The following is a 27,985-nucleotide window of genomic DNA, read 5'->3' as shown; positions in this document are numbered from 1 at the left end:
CGGAGAGTGAGGTGTTGAATTTATTAAAGGAACTTGATCCAAATAAATCAATGGGTCCAGATGATATACACCCATACATAATAAAGAGTCTGGCTGATGTTTTTGTTGGGCCGTTAACCGCTATATTTAGAAAGTCACTTGAAAACGGATTACTTCCAAATGCATGGAAAGATGCAAGAGTATCGCCAATTTTTAAAAAAGGAAGCAAAACAAATCCTAGTAACTATCGACCAGTTAGTCTAACATCAATATTGTGTAAAACATTGGAAAAAATTATTCGAAAGCACATTATGAAACATATTGAAGAAAATAAATTATTATCTGACAATCAGTATGGTTTTCGGACAAGAAGGTCTTGTGCTTTACAACTTCTAAATGTATTAGAAGAATGGAATATTTATATGGAAAATTATCAAAGCTGGGACACCATATATCTTGATCTAGCAAAGGCTTTCGATAAAGTCCCACATGTACGTTTATTAAATAAAGTGTCATCTTTTGGAATCAAGGGAAATGTATTGATGTGGATAAAAAGTTTTCTATGCAATAGAAGACAGTGTGTATCAATTAAAGGTAGTACGTCATTGTGGAAAACAGTGGATAGTGGAGTGCCGCAAGGTAGTGTGTTGGGGCCGGTACTTTTTATTTATGTATGTGAATGATATCACAGATAATGTCAAATCAAGCATTAAAATATTTGCTGATGATACAAAATTGTATACACCAACTAGCAAGTCGGATGTCCTCCAAAATGATATTGACTCAATTATGAACTGGGCAGTAAAATGGGAAATGAACTTTAATGTTGATAAATGTAAGGTGATGCATTATGGTCATGCAAATCCTCAAAAACAGTATGTTATGAATAACAAGGACTTTATCGGATACTCAAGAAGAATGTGATCTAGGAGTTATTTTTGAAAAAGATCTTAAATTTAGCAAACATATTTTCTACAAAGATTAATAAGGCGAATAGTATTTTAGGCCTTATTAACCGGTCTTTTGAATTTTTAGATGAATACACCTTTGTGAAATTGTATACAGCTTTGATTCGTCCTCATGTTGAATTTGCAAATGTTGTGTGGAATCCATATTTAATAAAAGATATATCAAGTCTAGAAAAACTTCAACAAAGAGCAACAAAACTAGTTTCATCATTAAAAGATCTGACATATATTGACCGTCTTAAAAAGCTTAAACTGCCAAGTCTAATACATCGCAGATTAAGAGGGGACATGATTCAGACTTTCAAAATAGTAAAAGGCTTAGATGACTGTGTTTTTGAAAAATTTTTTTTAGTTATTCGGCATCAACAAGGGGACATAATTTAAAACTAGAAATGCCTCGTAGTAGAACAACTCATTGCCTACATCAGTTTTCGAGACGTGTAATTAAAACATGGAATAATTTGCCAAAAAATGTAGTAGACTCAAAAAGTGTTCATGAATTTAAAAATAAAGCTAGACCAACACTGGACAGGAGACACATCCATATAAAGTTTAAAATGTTTATTGAAAAATTATGCTGTTATAATTGTATAGCAGAGTGAACAGAAGTAGATAAAAGTATATATAATTAAACATAGAAGTGGTGAGAGCAATAAGAAGAAGTACTGAAAGATTGTCAAAAGAAGAGGGGCTTAAAAAGGGCTTGGCCCTTCCATCAGAGCCCAAAATCATCCTACAGGTATCCTACAGGTATTTGTTCATCACAACCCCTCCCTTTTTTTGCATGTATGTTACATGTATCATTGTATAAATTGTGGATAAATTGTGTCAAAATATAGAAAAATAATTTATTTTTTTTAAATATAAAAATTTATATTTTTATGGATGTTTTTTTGGTTTTTTTTTTTTTTATTTTTTGTTTTTTGTTTTTTTCATGTAGATTATCAGGTCTAGGATTTCATGATATTTATGGACTGTCAGTAAATTTATGGATAGTCTATAAATTTAAAGATTTTTCAGTCCATAAATTTACAAATCCTCACTGTTAAATTTGCTGTTTTTAGTTTTATACTAAAATCTGCAGCTTAAAACAAGTTGTTATATTGATTGTTTCTATTAACAAAGGAAATGAGATAAGTTTCATCTTTGTATGATGACTTTGAAATTTTTGTTAAAAGTGAAAATTGAAAGTCATCAAATTGTTCTGAATCTTATCCTACTGTTACATTTAATCATATAATCAGTAAATTTATTCTTATTAACCTGCGGTTTTTAATTTTAATACAACTTATACTATTTTCACATTTAATGTCTATAAATTTACAGATAGAAAAATCTGTAAAATTATAGATGGTCCATAAATTTACAGACTGTCCATAAATATCATGAAATCCTAGACCTGATTATTATGAAATTTAATGTGCTTGATTCTTGCATATTATTTTTTAATTACCATGGGCAGGTGTTTACCTTGTTCTAAGCTGGCCTATTTTTTAGACATCCTATTTTTCACCATGATACTTACAATACGTACGGCGATCTTGGAGTAGATGAAGGCAAGTTTACTTCAGCCTAAAAACTCCTTCTTTCCATGAAGAATTGGTTTTATCTGTAATCTGATGGTTTAATCCGGTAACAATTTACCTCACAAAGTTCATACCTGTCTTGGTTCCACTTTTTGTCCAATTTATTTAAAATATAATGACGGATTCACTAATAACAATATCCTCAGAAAACTTATTGCATTTATCAATACACCTATGTGGAAAGCAGCTAAGCTATTTAAATACAAGGTCCTACATCTGACTTTTATTATCTGGTAGATATGTCCTTATTTGAGGTTATCATTTATAAATGTATAAAATTTGTCAAAATCTACTTCTTCATATCCATGGAAAAATTTGAAGTGTTGTATCACATCAAAACATTTTCTACAGTAATAAATAAGTGGAAATCAACTACGGACAGATAATGCTTAAGTTTCACTTTGGGTCCTTTTTGCTGCCAGTAGTCTGACAACTGTGTTTAAATCTTATAATGATACCATTGTTTAAAAAAGATTATTTTTCAAAACATCATGTTAAGGGAAAAAGACTTAAAAATCCTATGCCATTTGCCTTATATTTCTTGTATTTACATCATTTGTACAAAAAAAAAATAATCACAAGACAAAATGGCATAGGTGCACCTTATTGAACTAATGGATAATGCAGCAGTAATCACCAGTTGCTTGTTCCATTATATTATTTCCCAGGTAAAATTGAACTTCATTTTACTCATTTCCCCAAAAAATGACACAATACATGTAGTCCTTTAAAATTTGTGTCCGTCTGAAAATGTTGTCATTTTCTGATTGTTCTTGTTTGTAGACATTGATTTTCCTCGCAGTTTTGTGGCTTTTTCAAGTGGAAAATATAGCATGATAAATCAGAAAAGGAGAAAAACTTCCAACAACTGAGAATGGAATTATACCCGCATAAATTTTTATAAAATTTTCAATTTATTTAAGTTTTAACAAAATTACATGGTACATAGCAGTGGGTCTTTTTTCTGTCTTTCAGTCAAATGAATTTAATAGCTAGCTGATATAAGTGACTTGAAGTCAGCTGCTGTTAAGTCATGGATCTGGTGAAGAACATGCACAGGGCATTTTATTTCCACGGGAAAATAATACATGTAGCATTTTTAGGGGAAAATAAACCTATAATGGGCTAGGGGAAACAGCCCTTATTTGACTTTAAAATACAGTGGTAGAAAAAAGTAAGTTTGTTTTGTAAAGGTTAATGTAACTAAATATTTAGCTAGAGATACAAATGTGATTTTAATCAAAACATGGAAAAAAAATGATTGTGTAACACCATTTTGTGCTAGATTAATGATGACATACCATTTTTAAACTGGCTGACACATGGTCAATGTTTGGCCCATTTAATTTGCTTTTGCTTGAATATGATGTGTATCATGTAGCACAAGCAGAAAATAAGTGATAGGTATAGGTAGTTACAATTATTAATTTATTTGTATGGTCAGTTCATTCTTTGTTTCCATTATTTGTTGAAAGTCTTAATACCACAAGCAATGAGGTAACCAGATAATAAATATTCCCCTTATTCTTTGAGGTTTCCCATATCCTTGCAGTGGTTTTTCTCACTTAATTGGGAAGAGGCTGTAGCCTCTTCATTTTAGGAAAAATTATCTCTAAAATTGCTAATTTTGGAAGTAAGAAATCTGGTTCAGATTTTTGGGAAAGTTGCATAATTTTAACGAAAAAATTCAATTGGGAAGAGGTCTTTTATAGGCCTCTGTTATATAAGGAGGAAAGTCACTGGCTTTGGGCATATGGAAATGAATTTGCCACTTGCAACTTACACACCGTTAAACTTAGACATCTTAAAACATGTCTGCTTTAAAACACTGATACATGTGTGTCAATGTTCAGAAGAAAATGTGTCAAAAGAAAATAAAAATCTAAACAATTTTTTAAATAGATTTCAGTAAATCCTGAAAAAAAATCTAAACTTATATTGGTGACTTCAGATCTTAAAGCTTAGTGTTTTTTAAGAGCTGATTTTTATTTTATAGAATCTGTTTGATATGTTTGCAATCCTGACTTGCATTATACCAGTAGATAATTAGATTTATAACTTGTCATAAAAGGAATCTGATTTGTAAAAGAATGCATTGAATTGGAGTAATACCAGAAAGAGCTTTCCTAGACTTTGTCATCATAGATTTTCATAGAACAATGTTTTTATTTTATTTAATGAATACAACGTAACTTGATCTAATGTTCCGAGAATAATTTTGCACTGAACTCTTAAATGTCTAAAAGAAAAATTTCCGTTATTACACATAAAAACAATTTGTCTGAACCTTTTAATCTCATGACCCTTTAATCATAAAGCATGAACACAGTGTTTTACCTTTTTAAAAATGTATGATTTTGAATATAGATGCCACAGGCCAAATTGAATTTCCTATTGAATTTGTCATAAAGGACTTGTTACTGATTATCTTGCCAAAATTCAACTTCAAACAAGCTCCTTTTATTGATAAAGTCACATACAATTGTGTGTTCAATCATGTATATCAAAATGATTGTTAAAAAAAAGATGATAAATTTACATCAAATGCAGTCATTTTAGAAAGTTTTATTTTAAAGGAGGAAACAAAAAGATTATATGGTTACATGTAATTAAGGAAGCCTGTGATGTTAATGTGTTTGTAACTTTATAGCTGAGTATATACTATGATATTTGCAGTTGTTTAGATAAAATAAACACTGAATTGTAATAGCTCTTTCATCTGGTATCATAAATTGTGAATGTAATTAGTACCAAAATTTATCTATTTGATGCTTTATAATAAGGTGTTTTTCTCATAGTATAAAATGTAAGTCTACAGCTGAGGGCATGATTTCCTGTTAAGGTACCAGTTGTACTGGTAGATCTATTGCAATTCTGCAAAATAATTTAGTAATGATCTAGAATCCTGAAACACTTCATGAATGCTACAAGTACATGTAAAACACTACAGCCCAGTTGTTTTTTTTCCTAAGAATTGGAAAGAGGCCTTACTCCTTAGCCTTCAGCCTATTGATTTTGTGAAAAAAATATTGCTACAATTTTTAATTTGGGTAAGAGTAAGTTAGGATTTTTGGAAATTGTTTATCATTTTAAGGAAAACAGAAATTTCTATAGGGAAGAGGCCTTTTATAGGCATCTGTATTGTAATACAAAAAAGCCCTGGACTACCTTATGGCAAGGAAATGCAAGTTTTCTCTGTATGGTCAGTGTTTTTACGTTCACGATTTTTTTCTTTACAAATTACAATAGTCTCCTAATAAAATAAAGGCATTCTCAATGTCAAACAAGTATTTTCCCCCCAAATAAATGACAGTTTGCCACTTTAAATGAAAGGCCAGGTGAATAACTAGATTTCATAATGTACACTCCTTATTTTATAATTTTCAGTAATCTATGAATGTTATATGTGTAGTATACCTTTCAGAGGTTTGTAGACAACTGTCAGGATGTTACAGCAGATCATCAAGGACATGTATATAGAGCCGGAGCTGCTCCTCGAGCTCTCCGACGAACAGAAACAAATTCTCTTCCTTAAAATGAGAGAGGTATGTACATTTTAGTTTTTAGGCCGCACAACTTTTGTGTAAATGTTGCTAAATCGCATATAAATTTTAATGATTCTTTTTTTTTTATATAATGGATCAAAATTTAATATAAAATTTGCTAATTCTCTGTCAGATTATCTGCTTTAGGTGTGTACATACTTGCGTAGTTCTAGGTAAGGCTATCACTTTGTTATTGAATGTACAATTAAACTTAATTTGAAAGTTTGAATTTTATTTGTCCATGTGTTTTTATTGACCTATACAGTGACATTCTTTTGGCTGATTTGTATAATAATATTATAGTCTGTATTAATGGCTCTGAATTAATTATTAAACTTTTGTTCTATTGTTCATGCAGAAAATCTAGATCATGACCTGGTCAGACACAATGTCATAACAACCCTGCTTATATTAAGAAAAAAAAAGTCAAAAGGTCATATACATGAAAATGTCCTTCAATTAATAATTGCAAAGTATTTAGGATGAAATTAATTTCCTAAGATCAAATGACAATTTGTTTTGTAAGTTAAAATTTCACTGTGTCCATTTTTGGCTATATCAATTGACATAGGCTACTAATATACTTTATAGCTACTGGCATAATATTGGAAGATATTAATTCCTGATTAATGTACATGAATGCCCTTGTACTTATGTATATTTACATCACTGAAATACTGTTTGATAGTAACCTAAATTATAAAATTTGTAATAGTTGGTATAACCTCTGTTGGTTGTGTATTCAATATTTGTTTTGAATAAGCACACCTCCAGATTATAATCATTATTTGATGGTCTTTGTTAAGTGCTTTAATTTAATGAAATATTTTGAATGGAACAAATGAAGTAAGGCAAGCTAACATTGGGCTCTAAAAGTAGATTAATTAAAATGTGGTAGAATATGTAAAAATAATGTTTAATTACATAATATATAAATGTTTACCCCCGGGCCCTTCCCCAAAAAATTACATTACCGGTACTTTAAACTAAATTTATATTTTACATAAATAATGATTTACCCACTTTGTTAACCTCTTACAAGGTTGAAAGATTTGGACATTTGGGACTAGAAAACAATAAGTTTCCAAATAAAATGATGTCCATGTCTACAAATCATGAAACTACATTAAGTTATACATTATATTTTCTCAGTATTATACATTAATTTTGTGAACTTTCTCCTGTATATATTTTGATTAAGATTTTAGTATAAACATGCTTATTTTAGAATAATTGTTATAAAAGTTAGAAGTTTATTTGAGCCTATCTCTGTTTTGCTTTCTGGAACTAGCTAGTACTGGAGCCATTTAAAGAAACATGGTTGTATGGCCAATGGAGCTTAATTAAAACCCAATCCTTTTGGCTTAAAGTCTGACACTTATGTTGAGGCCCTGTATTGTTTGGAATTTTGAAGTTTCTTGATAATTTTTACAAAATTTTGATCTTTGATGAAAATGTATAACTGTTGTCATTTGTTCCACATCTGTTATGATTTTAAGAATTAGAAGTGTTAACTGTATAAATTATTTTATTTCTAGCATAATTCAGTCTCTAAAATTTGTTTTGACTTAACATATATGAGATTATATTATATAAATAAGTATCAATAATACAGATCTTTAAACTTGTATTCATTTTATCTATTTAACATATTGTTTTAAAAGGTATGTAAAATTTGAATGTCTTTCTTTTCAAGTCTGAATAGAAAGTTCACTTAGGTACATCAGTTTGAACAAATCTATATTCTTCAATTTCCTTTTCTTTTATCAAAAGCAGAAATCAGATGAGTACTGTATTTAATCAGCTGGTTTATTTTACATCAATATAAGGAAGGTTCACATTCCCTTGTTAATCAATGTTTAATTTTCTAATTTTGTACTGTAAATGTAAATAATGCATCAGAGTCTGCATTAGATACGTAGAAACACAAAAATGAAAAGGTAAAACTGAATCATTAGGCCCACCTGATAAAGGCCAAATGAAATGAAATTTTATTTTCTAAGGGCTATTATTTAAACTAGTGCTGTAACCAAAGATTGCTTTGCTGTAGTGTTATGGAATCAAATCACTTCTAACAGCCTACATAGACCACTTTTGGACTTTTGGGAGTCTTGCCTTTGAGAGTTTTAACTTGTGTATACTGTCATTTTAAAGCTTTGATGGTTTTGATCTCGAACATGTATGTTTTAGCATCTTAAAAGATTTTACATTTATTTTTTTTGTGGGGCTTGGACTATACTGACACTAATAAAGTCATATGTTTATTGGTAGATTAATATTACAACCTTGTCTTTTAAGGCAGGAGAAGGAATATTGTGACATATTCCTGAGAAAGTTAATATAATTATAGTAAAATATATCTAAGTATTTAACAAAAACAATGAGTTGTTTTTCTATGGCATTTTTTCCTTCTCTCTGAATACTTAATAAACTTATTGTTAAATGTCTTTCAATAATATATTATATCTTTAATTCCCATCCTTTAACAAATTTGATTCAATACAATGAAATTTTCTTTATCCTCTTCACAACAGTGGTTTCCTTGGCCAAGTGGTATATACATTGTACTTCAAATCACATGCCCCATACATCTTAAGAGTTTGAAGCCCAGCAGAGACATCTTTCATTTGTTGTTGGTATCTAGGTAACTTACAGAAGGTTAAAGGTCAGGGTTGTTCTACTCTGGTGTATCTAATGTGCTGAATTAATGAATAGATTAACATGTCAGTTCTTCCTTCACTAGTAATTAGTAAAACCGGAAGTCGCCATGTTATCTTGAAAGTTCAATAGTAACTAAAAAAAATATTTCCTTCTTTAGTTTCCTTCTTCACTAGCAGGGTTGTTCTACTCTGGTGTATCTAATGTGCTGAATTAATGAATAGATTAACATGTCAGTTCTTCCTTCACTAGTAATTAGTAAAACCGGAAGTCGCCATGTTATCTTGAAAGTTCAATAGTAACTAAAAAAAAATTATTTACTTCTTTAGTTTCCTTCTTCACTAGCAGTGATTGTTTTATATTTTTATATGAAAAGGGGAAACTATTTCACAAGGAGAAGATAACTGTCAGTCTCTGGAAAGTACAAGTTCCTACTTATACGTTAAGTGTAACCCATATTCCCGTCCCAGTAAACCTGCTGTGTCAACATAATAATCTCTATAACAGTGTCAGTGTCACTTCAAACTTCACAAAAGAGATATAAAACTAGGTGCACAAAATGCATATCAATAAGTTATCAGGTATTAATCTTATGTTAGATTGCTGTAAAATAGAAAAATAGTGAATAATCCAGGAAGTTTGTTCACAGCAAGATGTGTGTTTATAAAGTTAGTTTAAAATGTATGGTTTATGACAAAAAATGGTGTACTATATACACTGTACATATCCATATTGGTACCCTGTGAAATCTACTAAAACAGTACCCTCTTTTCACTTGCCACTTGCACAGGTCACTCTGCTGAAAATAAATCAGCGATGGACACCAAATTCAACTGCTAAAAGTACTTATGTAGTGTCATCGCTTTGTTTTAATTAAGCAGACAATGACCCATGAATGTGCAAAGAGGGTAGAGATTAAGTAGCTTTTGGATATACTTGTGCTGATAATGGCATGACCATACCACCACTGTTCTAGGTCCTAATGGCAAACCTGCTAGTGTAAATAATCTGACCAGACTCTACACAGTGTTTGCATGTTGGTTTGAGCATTTTGATATTGAAAAAGTTTTAAAATAAAGTTGTAAAATTAAAGAAATGCAGTTTCTTCTTCAAGAAATACAATTTCTTATTCAAAAAATGCAATTTTGTCGCATATATTTCACAAGGTAAAGGATAACGAAAAAAAAATATCTGTCTTATTCTAGTCATTAGACTTAATTATCATTAAGGACATTTCTGTTCAACCTGTACTTGGGTTCAAGCCAGTATGACTTCAGAAAAGTCTTTCAACTCTGTACAATTGCCTGTCCAATATATTATTCTGATCCCTGAAACATATAATGGACAGTTCCAATTTCAAAACAGGACAAGTCCATTGAATACTATCATAGGATAATGGATTAAATAGTTTGCTTATGTTCATTAACCATTAGCCAGCTGGATGCAACTGAATGTACCCATGTGACCAGTGCAGTCCAAGATCATCCATACCATATACTGTTAAGGAAAGTTTTTTCTTGTAATTTACATGGATAGAAAATGCTGTTTGCAATGTGCATTTGACAATATTCTTCTTTTAAATACATATGAAAATTAGCATGTACACCTGGTGGCATGCTGCTTTAAGAGGTGTGATTTCATTTTGGCTCTTTAGGTTTGAGTATAGAAAATGAAATATGGTAAGATTTGCTTACTGGTAACTCATTGAAATTTTCCCTTAGCTTGGTAAAGGTTAAAAGACAGTTGATAATATACAAGGAATACCTGCAGAATCCTCTTCGGTACCAGATGCATCTGGTCCTAAATTCAGTTTTAGACCTGCTTTACCATTCATATTTATTAGAAAAAAAATTACAATTTCAATTTTCTATATTTAGGAACAAGTAAGGAGATGGAAAGAAAAAGATGAAGAGTATGAAAGAGAAGAGAAAAGAAAACCAAAGAAGCCTAGAAAACCTGGTAAATTCATATAAACTTTTTAACCTTTAGGTTTTCACTATGTACATATAGTAAAAACTTAAAATACCTTCTTGTAAAAACCCAAAAGGCCTAGAGCTTAGATATTTTGCATAAGGCATCATCTGGTAGACCCTTACCAAGGTTGTTCAAATTATAGCCCTTGGTCAAAATCGGCCCCGCCCCGGGGTCATTGATTTTCGCTATATGTACATATAGTAAAAACTTAAAACACCTTCTTGTAAAGACCCAAAAGGCTTAGAGCTTAGATATTTTGCATAAGGCATTGTCTGGTAGACCTCTAACCAGATTGTTCAAATTATAGCCCTGGGGTCAAAATTGCCCCCGCCCCAGGGGTCATTGGTTTTCCTTATATGTATATAGTAAAAACTTTAAAAAAAATCTTCTAGCAATTGACAAATGCTAAAGGTTAGATATTTTGCATGATTGTTCAAATTATAGCCCTGGGGTCAAAATTGCCCCCGCCCTGGGGGTCATTGATTTCAATATATACATATAGTAAAAAATAAAAAAATCTTATTGTCTGAAGGTACAAGGCTTAGAGCTTTAATATTTGTTAAATAATATCATCTAAATGTACTCTACCAAAGTTGTTACCAAAGTTGTTCAAATTTTGCCTCTTGTGTCAAAATTAGCCCCGCCCCTGGGAGCCATAGGTTTATCCTATATGTATATAGTTAAAACTTAAAAAATCATCTTCTCTATATTTACAAAGGATAAAGTTAAGATATTTTGCATGAAACATTGTGTAGTGAACCTCTAGCAAGATTGTTCAAATTATAGCCCTGGGGTCAAAATTGGTTCCGCCCCGGGGGTCATTGATTTTCATTATGTACATATAGTGAAAAAAAAAATTTTTGTCTGAAGGTTCAAGGCATAGAGCTTTGATGTTTGATATATAATATCATCTATAGGTCCTCTACCAAAGTTGTTCAAATGTCAAAAATTGGCCCTGCCCGGGAGCAGTGATTCTCATTATGTACACGTAGTAAAAACAGAAAATAAAACAAATGTTTTCTGAATGGGAGAAAGCTATAGCTTAGATATTTGACTTGAAATGTTGTTTGGTGGACCTGTATCAAGATTGTTATTAAACCCTTGGGTCAAAATTATGCCTCGCCCAAGGGGATAGTGACCTACTTTCTTGTCCTTTGATGTACAGCAATGACATTTTGACCATGTGCACAGTTTTAGTTGTAAAATTGAACTTTGACCTAGATTTTGATGATGTGACCTACTTTCTTGTCCTTTGATGTACAGCTATGAAATTTGAACCATGCGGTGGCATAGCATTTTTCTCAAATGCAATCTTGTTTAAATTTAACTTCTTGGTATTGATTTTGCATTGTTATCATACAAACATTATAATACAAAAAAATTTACTCAGCATTTAACACACTGACACAAACATTGATTTTGATTTGAAATTCTATTATTTTAGGTAGTAAAAAGGTGGAATTTTTAAGAGGTGATGATGGTAATGAGTGGGTTTGGGTAATGGGAGACCATGCTAATGATAAGACTATAGAACAGATAATGGAGGAGGAAGCTCAAAGGAAAGCTATTGAACAGGCAGAAAAAGAGGCTGAGGAACTTAGGTGAGAAAAATAGATTAATAAGTTGAAAAATATGTTTATTAGAAAACTTACAGCTTTCATTGTATTTGAATCATCTCTCTTGAATCTGCTTACTGGAAACATGGTTATGGCACTAGTAGGGCTTGACTTACAAGTCTTGCCATGATATGAGAAAACGTAGTAATGGTACCAGTAGGGCTGGACATACAAGTTCTGCTATCATATTATTAAATGATTATTGGGAAACATATCTTTGATGACATTCTGACTAAAAGTTTGTATGCTTGTAGCCGCTATTATCAAAGTAAAAAAATACATTGTAACAGCAAACTGCCCATAAAACACTTGAGAATATTATTTTTATATTTCCATTGGTATTTTGTTATTTCTATTGATATTTTGTTTAAACTTCAAAGCAAATCAAATGTTAAACAACAATATGAATTGTCTTTGTAAAATGTCTAGTATCTTATGTTGCAGGAAAAGAGAAGAAGAAGAAATAAAAAGAAAAATAGAAGAAGAAAAGAGAAGATTAGAAGAAGAGAGGGAAAAAGAAAGAAAGTGAGAGAAAGGGCTATTCTATTCAAATTCCAATTATTCTCTCAATATTTAATAATGTCATATTCAGTCTATATGTTTAGGTATTTTACATAGAAAGAACTTTCCACTGAACTTTCCATTTGACACATTAAAATACAATATACAACAATGGTAATGACCTTTACCTCTTAGGTCAAATTTTCTAAATTTAAAACATTTCCCATTATGTATTATAACCTTTTGATTTAAATGTAAGAAGAGACCAATTGTAATTCTTATAAAGCTTGGGTTCCAGTCTGCCCATTTTGTTTTATGTGCTTCTGTTTGGCAAATTCGGCAAATCTACACTATCAAAAACACGAACGAATAGGAAATAGCCAATATGTGATGTATAAGCAAAAACTATGTTATAATATCAATGCCTGAATCCCAGGCTAATTCTTGTTTATGTGTACATTAAATTGTCAACAGAATTGTAACTGTATAATTTCTATGGCACTTTTTTTATGTTACTATTTATAGACGTTTGGAAGAAGAGGCACTCTACCAGTCTATCAAAGAGGCACGTCTGTTGGCTCAGAAAGCTGAGGAAGAGAGAAAGAAAAGAGAGGAAGAAGAACAGAAGAGACTTAAAGAGCTCCAGGTATGAGATATATACATGTATACTATATATTCTGAAGTGCCAAACTGAATGTATTTGATGCACTGGCCCAGCTTTTAATGGAATTGTTCAGTTTGAGTTTTATGGATTTGAATAACAACACAATAAACATGGTAACAACCTCTGTAGGCTTGAATCACATCAGGGCAAGTCAATTTTTTTCATGTGAGGAAGCTATCCAGCTTGCTTTGTTTGATGGTTGTACACAACTGCCTGCTCCAGAAATAATGGTAATTTTGTAACATTAAATCTTTCTCCTCCATTTAACCTTTTCATTGCAGTTTTAAACAAGTAGAAAAAAGTAAATGTCCATAATATTTTATGTTTCTATGAAGTTATTCATGCTAGGGCTATGTACATGTAATAATCATAACAACCTAGGCATCTGTGGCTGAGTGTTAAAAAATACTAGCTTAAATTTCTTTATCACTTATTTCTGTTGGTAGAAATCCTGTGATCAACTTGAATGTATTTAATGTGATAAGACGATTCAGCTGACAAGTGGAAAGGTTTTGATTATACACATTGCTTTAACTTGCATGAAATTATGCAAAGAGATGTAATCAAGGTCTTTTCCCAGGCAGACAGGTGGAAAGTTTGTATATGATCTAAACAGTATGGCCTGAAACATTTCCAGAAATAAAAACTACAATATTTATTACATAAAAAAAACCTTACATATAATGTAAATTAATTGAATTGAAAGTTTTTCATTATCATTTGTTTGAAGGAGGAAGCTGCAGTTGAAAGAAGAAGATCGTATACAAAAATAAATGAGAAACAGAAACGACGTAGTAATGAAATATATATCAAATGGAAGGAAATGAGGAGACAGTTAGATAGGGTGGCAGAGGAAGCTAGCCAAGAGGTCGATAAAAATTGGAGAGAACAAGGTTAGAAAAATGTGCCTACATTTCTTTAATAAAGTATAAATCATTATCAAATCGCTGGTAATTTTAAGTTGAAGAAGGATTATTATAATTATACAATGTATAGAGGGACTTGAATATGGCATAGGTTCAAGCTGCACACCTCCAAATGAGCAAAAATATTTCGATAAAATCAAACCTAAGATTTTAGGAAAAGTAAAAAGATTCAAAATTCTAGTTAAATTTACTTGTTATGTGCGATAAATGACCGAATAATGCAGTAAGGGTTATTTTTGAAAATTTTGGCCTTTTCATAGTAATTTACATAGGTTGTAGGTGACATTGGTAATGTGTAAATTGCATCTTTGGTAACTTTACAATATTATACTGTTAAATACATTTTCAAATTTTCATGAAAATTAGCATGAATCTGGAGGCGTGCTGCTTTAAGGTAAAACTTAAAGTACTCCAAAGCATGAAACAGTAAGGTATTTTTTATTGCCCGTGCTTTTATAGGCCCAAGAGAATTTCAGCATATGTAATATATCATATATTATGCCCCTGGTTGCCCTTTGGTTGGCATGTTTCTATGTCTATGCAATATCTTTTGAACCAATGTAAGGAAATTGGAACTGTTAGGCAGAAATGTTAATAATAATGAGATACTCTGCAGAGTGCAGGTCTGACTTTCCTTAGATAAAGATCAAAGTCATCATGAAGAAATTTCAAAATTTTATGTATCATTGAACCAATGGAAGAAATTTAAAACTATTTAGTAGAAATGATAATGAGATGTTATGACCATTAAAGCTTTGAATTTGAACCTCTTAATTATAACCTTACACATTTCAATACATGTATAAGAAGACTAAAATTTTGCAACTGTCAGTATAAACTCTTGTCAGACAGTAGGGAAGTGCAGGCTGGCTTTACACATAACTTATAGAGAATAACATGCTACTGTCTTTTGATATCAATTTTATCAGGCGAGGCTGATATGGGCTAGAAAGGGCGAGGCTTGTTTTCTATTTATCATGTAACACATAAAAACTGTCAAAATAACAAAATAATCTACTTTTAAAAGCGAATTTTGTAAAAAAGGGGATTTTTGTTCAAAGAAATAATTCTTGAAAACAAATTCCTCCGCCCCTGAAACTTAGAATTTGTAAATGACGGCCATTTTTTTCTTTTGACTCTGATAAAAGATACAACAGAATGTAAGCCTAACACGATAAAATGCTTACCTTTAATTTAAACATTGATCCAAAAATTCCCTTAGAATCACATAAACTTTACAGTACTGCATTTTTAGCTCGACTTTTCTATGAAAAGGGGAGCTATCCTACTCGCCCCGGCGTCGGCGTCGGCGTTAGCGTTGGCATCACACCTTGGTTAAGTTTTTCGTACCACCCCACTTTATTTCAGAAGTATTACAAGTATGGCTTTGAAACTTACCATACTTGTTCACCATCATAACCTCCATCTACAGACAAGAGTACATAACTCTGTCAAGGTTTTTGACAGAATTATGGCCCTTTTTTGACTTAGAAAGTGTATTGAGCTTGGTTAAGTTTTTTGTACCACCTCACTTTATTTCAAAACCATTGGAGGTATTGCTTTGAAACTGACCATACTTGTTTACCATCACGACCTTCATCAACAGACAAGAGGACATAACTCTGTCAAGGTTTTTGACAGAATTATGCCCCTTTTTGACTTAGAAAATACATTGAATATGGGTAAAATCCACTTATTGCCTTAACCCTTTGAGATATTGCTTTGAAACTTTTAATGCTATTTACATCATTACCCCATCTGTACGCAAGAGAAGGTAACTCTGTCAGGGATTTGTTTTAAAAATTAAGGCCTTTTATCGACTTAGAATCTTGGTTAAGTTTTTTGTACCAGTCAACTTTTTGACTGAACTGGTTGAGATATTAAATTGAAAGTTGGAATACTTGTTTACCATCATGGTCCCAAACATGGGCAGGAGAAGGTAATTCTGTTAAGGATTTTATTTGAATTATGGCCCTTTTTGACTTAGAAACTCAGTTAAAATTTTCATTCTTGTCCACTTGTTGACCTAACCATTTGAGATATTACTTTGGAAGTTGGAGTTCTTATGTGCCATCATGAGACCTATCTGTAAGCAAGAGAAGATAACTCTGTGAAAATGTTTCTTGATTTGTACTTAGAAATTCCTAGTTAAAGTCTTGTGTGCCCTTAACTGTCAAAGTTTTGTTTTATAGGCAAGCACTAAAAAAGTCGAGCGCGCTGTCCTTCTGACAGCTCTTGTTTGTCTTGAATTGTCAAATTCAAAAGCTCACGATAATTTCAAAAGTCCAATCGGCAATCAAACACAAGCTTCACAAACATGCGTCTTATTGTTTTTAAACGAAAGAATTTGTTCACTTATTAAATAATTATCCGGCAAAATAAAGTAAACATTTACAAGTTCTCAACCTGTTTGTTATGTTTACATGTATAGTATGACGTGAACATTGATGATGTCATTTGCAATATAAATTATGACGTCACTTCATTTAGTTGGTGTTAAAACTATTTGCTATCTAATTTATTCGTAATTGAAATCGAAATAATAAAAAGATAAATATCGCATCTTGATTCAAGATTTGTAAGGGTATGCGATTACATTGTAAATTCACATGCTGATGAAAATGAGAATATAAGCAATTGAAAAAAGTCCGTTAAAAATGGGCGGGGCTTATTTTTGATATCAGGTTACTGACCTGATATCAAAAATAATTATCAGGCAAGTGTTATCGGGCAGTTACCATAGCAGTTGCATGATAAATGGCATAATCAAGCAATTGCTGCCCATATTATTACGAAAGTTAATGACTCATGTGTTAGTAAAAAAATTTTCAGAAAAGAAAGCTAAAGAGGCGGAGCAAGAAATGAAGTTGATAGCGCAGCGAGCTCGAGAAGAAAATCGTCATTCCCTCGACAGAGCTGCGCAGCTTATAATGAATGCCAACAGGTTTACACAAGGCACAAAACCACCACTACCTCCAAAGTATGTATACAATTAATAGTAAAGATTTTGAATGTATTTTGCAGGATACATTTCAAGATACCTATACAAATTATATTATGTGTGCTTTGGAGATGGATAACTAAAGGATAATGTGCCCTAAAAATAATTTGTTTGTGACATGACTTTTTTCTCACTTTGTTTTAAAATTTAAGAAAAAGAGGATTAATAAAAAATGTTCCTTACTTTGGTTGTGAAAAAAATGACTGTATATAAGCAGCTTCACATTTGTTAACTTCTAAACAATTATTTTTTTATTAAGTTATTTTTTCCAATAAAATCATGATAATCATGTTACAGATAAATTATGATATGGAGTCATCATCATTTTAATATAAAGGATGATATTTTATGGATTTATTGTTCATAAGTATTATTTCTTAGCTTGACTATTTTAAGAATAGGTAGAGCTATTGAACTCAGCAAGGCGTGAGTGTTTGGGTCAGCGTCGGCTTTACTCTTTGGTTTAGTTTTTGTGTGCAATTTGTTATTTCCAAAACTACCGAAGGGAATGGGTTTAAATTTCATACACTTGTTTGAGGAGATCGCTGTCAAAGGTCCATTACTCTTATGTTGATTTTTTGACAAAATAATGGCTCTTTTTTAACTAAGCAAATTCTATATTATCCATGCTCTTGTTTTACTATCAAGCACTGAGAATAGTCAATCAAGCTGTCCTGCTGACAGCTCTTGTTATGAATTTTTTTCAATCTTTAAAGTTATTCATACATTAATCATACATTAATTTCCATTTCTACTTTGTTCATTTGCCAATGCTGTAATGATAACCAGATTTTTTTACTGTTTCCATTCTCCTAATATTGTCTGTCATTATCATTTGACTTTTATTAATAATTTACTTCTTGATAAAGTTATGACCTATAAATAACATAAAATACTTTTATAACATGACCTTTTTATTACTTCTGACATTTGAATAGCATCTAGCTATATAATTCTCTTGAACTTTGCAAATTTCTTAAATTTAATTTGTGTTACACAAAGAATGTCAAGCAATACTGGTGATTTCTATAATAAAATCTTTTCTTTTAATGATATTCAGCATAGTTACTTAGCCAACATTTCACATTGTTTAAATTCTTTGAATGTCCTTTAAAATTTTTGGAGGTTTTCATTGTTAAATTGTTACCGAAAAACCTGTTCTCAACATAATTTTAGCATAAATTATATAATGATAAACAATTACAAGAACTTGACTGTTTGAAAATGACCACCATTTTTGTTTCCCTTTGGTTTATTGGTAATGTAACTTTACCAGTATTTGGATAACCACTTACAATGAATATATCTATTTAGATATTTAAGTTATTTTTAATCCCCAAACTACTTGGGTAGATGGGGAAATATAAATTTGCCCTCGTCTTGCTGTAATGCTGTCCGTTCATTGACAAAACTCTGGAATGAAGGATCATATGGCAATAATGGAATAAGTCCTAAATTTGATAGCAGTTAATCAGTTATTGCACAAAGGCAATGATGTGTGTCGTATGGACGCATATCTGGTTTCTTTTTTTAGACAAAGTTGACATGTCTCCTTGTTCTATTTAAAAAAAAAACACCAAAAAAAACAAAACTTAACAGCCAATAAAAAAACCAGACAATCTGCCTCTTTGCATTTATAAACTACATGTATGGTTATTCCCTATGCTGTGTAATCTAGATATTTATATGTATGCTTTATATGATATTACACAGAGAACGTGATAGGTATGTACACAGGAATGTTTGCATGATTCAATCTAGTTAAAAAAGTAACAAGTCTAATTTTAGATAAACATTTATTATAGCATATTGAGATAATGACATTATAATATATATACCTTTAACCTTTATAGCACTCAATTTGTATAATGGACTAGCCCTACATTGACTTTGGGACTGTCCATTGTTTATTAAAGGGATTTTAAAATAAGAACATTAAAGTCATAAAATGGGCTTGCCCTACTTTGAATTTGGGAATGTCCATTGTAGATGTAAAGGTTGTTAGAAATTAGCAAACTATACATGTGTAGAGTATGGTCTGACTGCTGTGACAAGTTTAGTTATAAAGATTTTTGTTTGGTTATAAGGCTTGATATAAATGGTTGTTTGGAGGCAGCTTGGGTTATATTGCAAATAACTGTTTATATACAGTCATATAACCTGTAAGGAATATTAATAATGAATTCATAATACAGCAACCATCCATTTTTAGAGTAAAAATATCAAATTACTTCATAAATTAACATCAGGTGTGTCTATAAAACTATATAAACATCAGGATTCTCCAAAGAAAAGCGATGTTACAAACTTGCAGTATTATAAATGGTTCTATACTAATGGTTAAGACAAGTCATTAACTCCCACTTCTGCCATTAATAAAAGTTACTGTACTCAAAGTTTGATCTTAAAAACTTTTTTTTCAATTTGAATCTTAAAGTGTATTGTATTGTACATGATAATTTTAGAATGAAACAGATTGTTTGTCAGGCCTCCTTTACTCACATGCTTCAGTTACTGCCTGTATATTTCACTCACTTCCCTTTCACTTTGACTTTGAATCTATGTGGAAGATAAGTTTGAATCTTTGTGGAAGATAAATTAGTGTATTTGTGTAAAGGTTAATAGTAAGTTGCTGTGCTAGCCATTATTCGATAATGGCCGAAAGCTGTCTATAATGGCTCGAGGGCCATTAATGGCTAGCAGCAACTAAATATTAACGTCTCTAATACACATTACATGGAAAAATAATGCCAGGTAGATGGCAAAAATTGCATTAATGACCTAGATCTTGCCATAATGGCCTTGAAATAACCTAAATTATGTTACTATATCCACCTCCACATTTGTGGTAGAGAAAAATCACCTGAGGGGTATCGCGGAAAAGGTAAAATCTGTGCTGAGCATACTGTAGGTATTAAAGAAAGTTATTTGCCTCCACTCAGCCTGGAGTTACTCAGTATTACATAAAGTTTGCTTAAGCTTCTGCCATCTATGATCAGGACAAATTAAACTGAGACGGTACCAATTTTCAGTTTGAACCCTTATGATTCTCATTCACATTGTAACATTTAAATGTACATGTACAAGGAAATGATCATTGCCAGATTTAAAACAAGCAATAAATGAGCCGCGTCACGACAAAACCAACATAGTGCATTTGCAACCAACATGGATCCAGACCAGCCTGTGCATCCGCGCAGTCTGATTAGGCGCAGGCTGGTCTCGATCCATGCTGGTCGCAAACCCATTATGTTGGTTTTGTCGTGACACAGCTCAAATATGCTTATTGAAATCTCATGAGGTAAATTTAGAAATCACTGTTTATTCATGTTTGAAATGAAATTGAGGTAGTCTTACTATAATGCTTTCCCGACAAAAAAATTCTAACATCAACCAATATTGTAATGAATCGGTCATTTCTGAAACGTTATTTTTCACAATCTTTGGTATTCCATAATTTTAAACCGTTTATAACTGGAATTAAGTACATATGGATAAAGGATGAGAGATTGTAAATAATCTAATGCCCAAGATTTTGACAAAATGACGTTCCAGATATAACTGTAATGGTACGATATTGGCTGATGCCAGAGTATTTTTGGCCGGAAATTGTAACAATAAGTCTTCCTTTAGGATAAGTCCTATCAACAAAATGCTTTATCACAATTTGTTATGCATCTTTCACTCTACATTTCTATTCTATATATTTCTACATTTTGCTTTAACAATCACTCTTTATTCTCCCAGAAAACAATGGTAGGTAAAAACAATCAGTTTTTGTATGGAATCCTATTTTTGTCATATTAAATTTCACATTTTTGTCAAACCATTCAAAGTTTTTTATGTAAAATTAATTCTTAACCTGACTTGTCCAGGTCTCATTTTATTTGTTGCAAGACAGTTAGTGCTTAGTTATACAATAGGATTGTTTATTTTGTGAAAAAGTCTTTGGGTTTTTTTTAACGTATATATATATTGCAGTAAATCAGCTATCATTTATTGTAAATATATATACAATGTAACATATAGTCTTCATTTCATGGCAATTATACATTACGATTGAGAATTTTAAATGATAATTATGGGTAATTGTATTACGATATTTGATAATGGAACTAAGGCCCTATACATATACAAAATGAGACAGTGAAGTAAATTTAATCTTGACATTGTTGGTTCAATTCCCGGGCTGGCCAACTAAAATTACTAATCAGTCTTTGGGATGAGACTTTAAATCAAGGTCCTGCGTATGAGTGCTTACAGAAGAAGTTTCTGGAATGGGGGTCCAAAGAAATCTAAAATGACAAACACTCTTCTGGAGGACTTGCCCATATAGGCAGCTGATGGCGAATATAAGTAAACTCAAATACACACACATGATGTAAATGTCACTTAATATTGATAATTTTTGGATTAACTGGCCAGATATACTTATGATATATTTTTTGTATATACATGTAGATCTAAATAACTTCATCAAATTAATTTTAAAACTTGACTTACAATAATTGTATATTTAAGTCAGATGTAATAATTAATATGACTCAAACAGGATTCCATATTTTTCCTTGTTTTTGCTGACTATGATGGGTATTGTTGTTGAATGATATAGTTTGTTTTGAAGTTATTATTTGTTGATTTTACATTATTATACCTGTCCAATGTTAATTAACCTGTAACCTGCTTAATTAGTGTAATGGACCTGTCTTGTTTTGATTGGATCTGTCCATTATCAATTTTGGGGATATCAAGATGAAAATTTGAAGTTGGTCAGCCAACAGTATAGGGCCTGGTCAGACTACAGACATGCATGCTAGCCTGGCTCTCTATACTGGTGGCAAATTGCTGATTTATTTTGGTTCCAACAGATGGAGGATTAAAAGTGTTTTCCTTTTGAATTGATTGATTTGTAGTAATATCCCTGGTGTATTGTTGAGTTAATAACAAACCCAACATTGCCATGCATTAGGTGAAAAATTACAACAACATTGTTTTATAAGTGATAAATTAATTGTATTATTCTATATTATATGTAAAATGGTTAAAGAGGTTAAGGATATAAAAATAGGAACATTTTCCTTCCACCCTACCATTTTATGTGAAGCATGTTAACAAAACAGCAATTTCATTTATCTTGCTATGTCATGATATGATTTTTGTCCATAGAAATACATTCAAAGTGTTACTATAACAGCATTATGTGCTAGAATATTTGTGTTTTGTATTTTGAATTATTTACGTATTATTTATTATCTATATATATTTCAATTTAACCCTTTCCCTCATGAGCATATTGTTAAAAATGGCCATTTTCATTGAAAAGCCTCCTGTTACAAGTTCAAACTACTATGAAACTATGAAAAATGCTTCAATACTAATCAAACTTGGCACAAATGTTGGCTGGACCAATTTGCCTTTGTAATGACATGCTCAGTCTTAAATTTCCTGTTACCATGGCAACGAGGGGACATCTCAAAATTGCCAAAAAGTCACTATTTCGCCATGATTTTTTTCCATCAAAATTTATTTCAAAGTGCTACAACTTCTCAAGGGATTGAGATAGAGTCAAAGGCTTTTCAGCGTTAGTTACACATTACCGTATGATCGACCTGGGGTCATTTTTAGCCTCTCACAAGTGAGTTAGTCCAAAATTTTCTTGGCGATAAGCCCCCTTCAAACCCCCCAAACAGAGGGGGGCACATCCCCCTTCTGGCAACCCCCTGATGTATCTTTTGGATGGGGGGGGGGCGGTGCCGAAAAAGATCTCACTTTTTTTAGCAACATTTCTGAAACGAAAACATGTGTTTTGGGCCCAAATAGGACATTTTTTCACTATTTGAGGCCTAAAAGAGGGCGGGGGTCGAAAGTGCGTTGTTTCGCGTATATATGAGGTAAAGGGTTAATTGTTTCAACTTGTGTAATAAGTTTGCTGTTTCAGTTTCTTAAAACTGATAAACATCATGTCTGTAATATTTATATCATAAGATAATGTTCATCATTCTGTAGTTTAGATATTGAATTTGAAATACATGTATTTCAATGCTTATAATAATTACATTTTTCTAACCTTTGTCTTTATTTAGGAAATAGATATTAATTTTGAGTGCATTGTTGTAGAATAACACACAGTTTAAGTTCATATGTGCAGGCATTAATGATAAATTACAAAGCATTTAAACAATAAAGATTGCATTTAACCACATCACAAGAAAACTGAATATCTATTTTCCATTAAAGTATACATATTTATTTTCCCTTAAAATGTGCTAATAAAAAAAGAGATGATAATTGATAAAAATACTTAATAAATATTTTCTGACAATCACATATACGAGTATTGATATCCTATATCAGTTTTTCTATTCTTTTGTTAGTCTCTGACTTGTCTGAAACATTGCAATAATTAGCACTTAATGGTATATCTTCAATATTAAATATGAAAAGTCCAAGTGTCACTTAAACATTGTCGTAGTGGCTGAAGATGAAACAAAAAAAGGGGTATTTTTTCAAAGTTGTTTGAAAATCAATATTGCTTTATTTAGTATATGATTTCCAAATAATTTACAAGTATTGTAATTTCTATATTAAGAACTAGTGCAGTTATGGATAAAAATAGAGAGTTGAGGGAACAGCGTAGAAAATCTCGCCCACCTAGACCACCAAACCGTGAAGCTGTTATAAATTGGTTCCATGAAGAAGAGAAAAGCCGGAAAACAGTCACAGATAGTACAACAGGGAAACCAGCCATTTGGTTCCATGGTATACTTTATATATTATAAGAGAAAGTTGAACAATTAATGCCTATACATTTGAATGTAATGTTACGTGTGAAAATTACAAAATATTAAAAAAATGTCTTAGTTTTTAGTTAGAATGAAGTAGTCTTGGAAAAAAATGCTGTTATTTAGAAAGCTGTGCTGTCATTGTTGTCAAGTCTGCTCTCTACATTTAAATAAGTAAAGCGGACAATTTGTTTCATGATCTTCACTGACACGTTATAATTACCTCTCGGGACGCTGTTTTAACAGTGATATGATGCACTTTTCCATGATAAAATAGCTAAAAAACTTTGTTTGAAACAGTTTGAAACAACACAGAATTGTTTTCCAACAGAAAATAAAAGCTGAAAGCTGCTTACACAGATTTTGACTTTATACATGTTATCTTTGTAGGTGTGATATCTCGATTTGATGCTGAGAAGTTGTTACTAGAAAAACCTCTAGGAACATACCTGGTCCGTGTTAGTGAGAAGGTATGGGGCTACACTATCTCGTATCGTGCCAAAGATAGATGTAAACATTTTCTCATTGATGCCTCGGAGGAACAATATCACTTCTTCGGTCCAAATCAGCTGGATCATAACAGTATTATAGATCTTGTCAACTATCATAAGGTAGGGAGATACTTCTTCTTATCTTTAGAAATTAGTTAATCCTTACCATGCTAAATGTCTTGAATGGATTTACCTGTCTTTCAATCTAGATTAAATCATTTTTCATTTAAGGGAAATTTTCTAAATTATTCAAAATACTTATGTTCTGACTTAATTAATTGCAAACAGTGTAGACCATGATCAGACAGCACTGATGTGCAGGCCGACCTTGGCTGGATTGTTTGCATGAGTAGAGTTTGTTGCCCCCAGCAGGGTATGGGTTAGGGAGAAATTGTTTACATAAAAGATTGGAATAAGCAAGATTTTATTCATTTGTAGAAAATAATAAGTAAACAGTTATCCTTTGTGTTTTGAGAGTTATTTTTGCATAAACTTCTTTAAAAAATATTGAGAAGTGTCAAAACATAGAAAAAAGCTAGATCTACATAATTTACTATTACTTTAGAAATATAAAAGAAGAAGTTATGTGAATTGTGTTTTAGAAATAATTTTTTGAGGGAGAACTTATAGCATTTTAGACTGACATGAATAAGGAATTATCTGATATTAAAAAAAAATCAAAAACAAAAAGCCTCAATAAACATGTTTTGTTGAGTATCATATGTGTTTTATTTTGCAGGAAAAACCAATAACTGTTATTGGAGGGGAGAAGTTGTTACATCCTTGTGGCCAGGTATCTGATCCCCCAGATTTCTGGGAACTTTTTCAAAACAGACGGACAGAAAGCACATCTTTGTAGTCAGATTTTAAAACTGACGATTTTAGAAATTATTCAAATTTTAGGGATCAAGAAAAATCAGTTTTTATATGGTTTTAAATGGCACACAACAAATATAATAACCAATGGGATTGTGGTATCTGCAACCTGTTGTTGAGAATGGCTGCAATGACTGGAAATCCAGGTGGTTAAAGCGTTAATCCAGAATGTGGATCAAGTTTTCTACAGTAATAAGTTATATATAAAAGCAAAGGTGGAGATTACACATTGTATAAATCCTAGTAATGCAAGTAAAAAGTACATATTTATTGGAATAAATGTGGTAGGAAAACATTATTTAGATATATTGACTGAGAAAAGTTAAGAAAAACTAGTTAAATATAATAGTTTGGACATTTAGCTTTTTTTTCTTGTCATTTATTACTTCAATATCAGGTTGTATCTATGTATTATTACCATAACCAATGTGTAGATAATCTTTATTATTAATGTGTATAACTGATAGGCACATGGGAAGTAAAGAAGGGAAACTCAAAATGATAGGCACATGGGAAGTAAATGGGAAGTAAAGAAGGGAAACTCAATATTTCCATAATTTTTATGGTATATTGCTCCATGAGTATATAATTTGTATCTATTCTTCTTGTTTAAATTTTATATTTCCCATTTCAAACAGTCAAGTTTTACTTACAAATTACATGAAATCTGAAAAATAGGCCACTCAAATCATAATAAGAAATCCTATAATTCTGAGCACCTGTCATGAAAGTTTTCTTACCTTAACTGTTAGTAAAGAGCAAGGCTAGGGTTCAAAGCATTGCCAAGCCCTTGGCTGTTGGCTACCAAAATTTATGACTAAACACTAAAAATTTCCCAAAATTACTGAATGATGAGGGAAAAAAAGGCAGACAATTCTGTCATGAAATCTTAATTTAATTTTCAAAGCTTGACATAAGTCCATTATTCAAAATCAGTGGGTTACTTATTTAAAACATTGTGTGAATCTCTCTATACACATTAGACAAATAAAAATTGTTATATTGTAACTGGAAATTATTTTATTCAAGATGGAAATAAGGTATATAAATGTTTTACACAAGAAATCAAAATATTTGTGATCTATAATTGATATTCTCCATCTTATCTCATTTTTTTTTATTTTTTTTTTGGATTTTTTTAGTAGTTTTTTTTAAATTGTGTATAATTTGTAGCCATTTTAATGTTTTATATTTCTAGGGCAAGGTTTTTTTTATATGTTTAAGACAGCTAGTTTTATGGTGGACTGTTTTTAGTACAGTAAAAACTCTGAAAACCGGACCCTGCCAGGACTTGACCAAAAGTCCGGTTTTCAGAGGATTCAGGTTTTCAGAGGTTGTGTACATTTCTTGATAATTATGATGTGTTTGAACAATGACTTTGTTCAATCATTTATGTATTTACCTTTCAAACCTTTTGTCTCAGTCATACTTTAATATCTTTTTGCAATAAATATCTTGAGTAATTTAATTATGCAAATCTAAGAATAAAATTCAGAAAATCAGATACTAAAACAATATATTGCCTGAAAATATTCATTGGCTTTGAAATATGTAATTAATGGAATTTATTATTACTATTTTTGCATATGATTAATTTTCAAACAAAGATAAATTCAATATCAAAATTTTAAGCAAAGCAGGAATTATTTAACAAAGTTTCCTAATTATTTTAGACATTTTGTATTAGAAAAAAAAAACATTTTGAAAAATCATACCTATACAGGGAAAGTCTTAAGATGAAAGAGCAATAATTTATTTGCCAATAAGAAATTAACACACACTGGGAAGTGTTTTCCCACCTGCATAGATAAGCAAGAGGTGGTAATTGAATATGTCACCTGTTGAGATTATGTTTTAATCTACATTAAAATACACAGAAAGTTGACACTTAAAATTGCTGTCCGGTTTTCAGAGGATTTTTTATGCATAATTAGCATTAGTAGCCATAGAAAATCGTCCGATTTTCGGAATTCAGAGGTTCCGGTTTTCAGAGGATTTTTTTCAATAAACTTATAAGGATAAAATATGGGACTTTTAAAATTGTCCGGTTTTCAGAGGATTCCGGTTTTCAGAGGGTCCGGTTTTCAGAGTTTTTACTGTATTTTCTTTTTTTCTTTTTAACATATTCACTCATAAATGTGTTCAAACAGAATGTCATAATATCTGTGAAAAGTGGACTACACCCTAAAACAATAGTTAGAATAAGTTAATCTAGATAGTTGTTTTTAACCCGTTTAAAATGCTAACAACAACTTGTGTATGTCACCAGTATAGAGCCAGACCAGCTGGCAAGTCTGTGCTGTCCGACCAGGCTTTGAACTGTTGTATGCTCAAGTTTAGTGTTTTGAACCTGATACCCCTGAACTATATCAATGAAAAGTTTATACTTTCAAAGCAGGAGAAGTTCATTACCAAAGT

At 31.3% G+C, this 27,985-nt stretch overlaps 1 protein-coding gene across 1 annotated transcript in view; it reads left to right on the top strand.

Moving 5' to 3' along the window:
* The window catches only part of LOC132758277 (SH2 domain-containing protein 4B-like), a 29,490-nt gene extending 2,948 nt beyond the window's left edge, over positions 1–26,542 (top strand). Inside the window, exons 2-11 of the mRNA XM_060749839.1 lie at positions 5,958–6,078; positions 10,614–10,695; positions 12,155–12,311; positions 12,771–12,851; positions 13,353–13,473; positions 14,222–14,384; positions 17,250–17,397; positions 24,008–24,177; positions 24,591–24,811; positions 25,431–26,542. Coding sequence (XP_060605822.1) covers positions 5,980–6,078; positions 10,614–10,695; positions 12,155–12,311; positions 12,771–12,851; positions 13,353–13,473; positions 14,222–14,384; positions 17,250–17,397; positions 24,008–24,177; positions 24,591–24,811; positions 25,431–25,550 — 1,362 coding nt within the window. The 5' untranslated portion in view covers positions 5,958–5,979 and the 3' untranslated portion in view covers positions 25,551–26,542. The remainder of the gene's footprint in view (positions 1–5,957; positions 6,079–10,613; positions 10,696–12,154; positions 12,312–12,770; positions 12,852–13,352; positions 13,474–14,221; positions 14,385–17,249; positions 17,398–24,007; positions 24,178–24,590; positions 24,812–25,430) is intronic.
* Positions 26,543–27,985: the final 1,443 nt, after the last annotated feature.

The sequence above is a fragment of the Ruditapes philippinarum genome, unplaced genomic scaffold (assembly GCF_026571515.1).
Source record: "Ruditapes philippinarum isolate M1 unplaced genomic scaffold, ASM2657151v2 ctg2122_1_1_1_1, whole genome shotgun sequence".
Classification (NCBI taxonomy): Eukaryota; Metazoa; Mollusca; class Bivalvia; order Venerida; family Veneridae; genus Ruditapes; species Ruditapes philippinarum.
The sequence above is the reverse complement of the archived record's forward strand: the minus strand, read 5'-3'. Positions and strand labels throughout refer to the sequence as shown.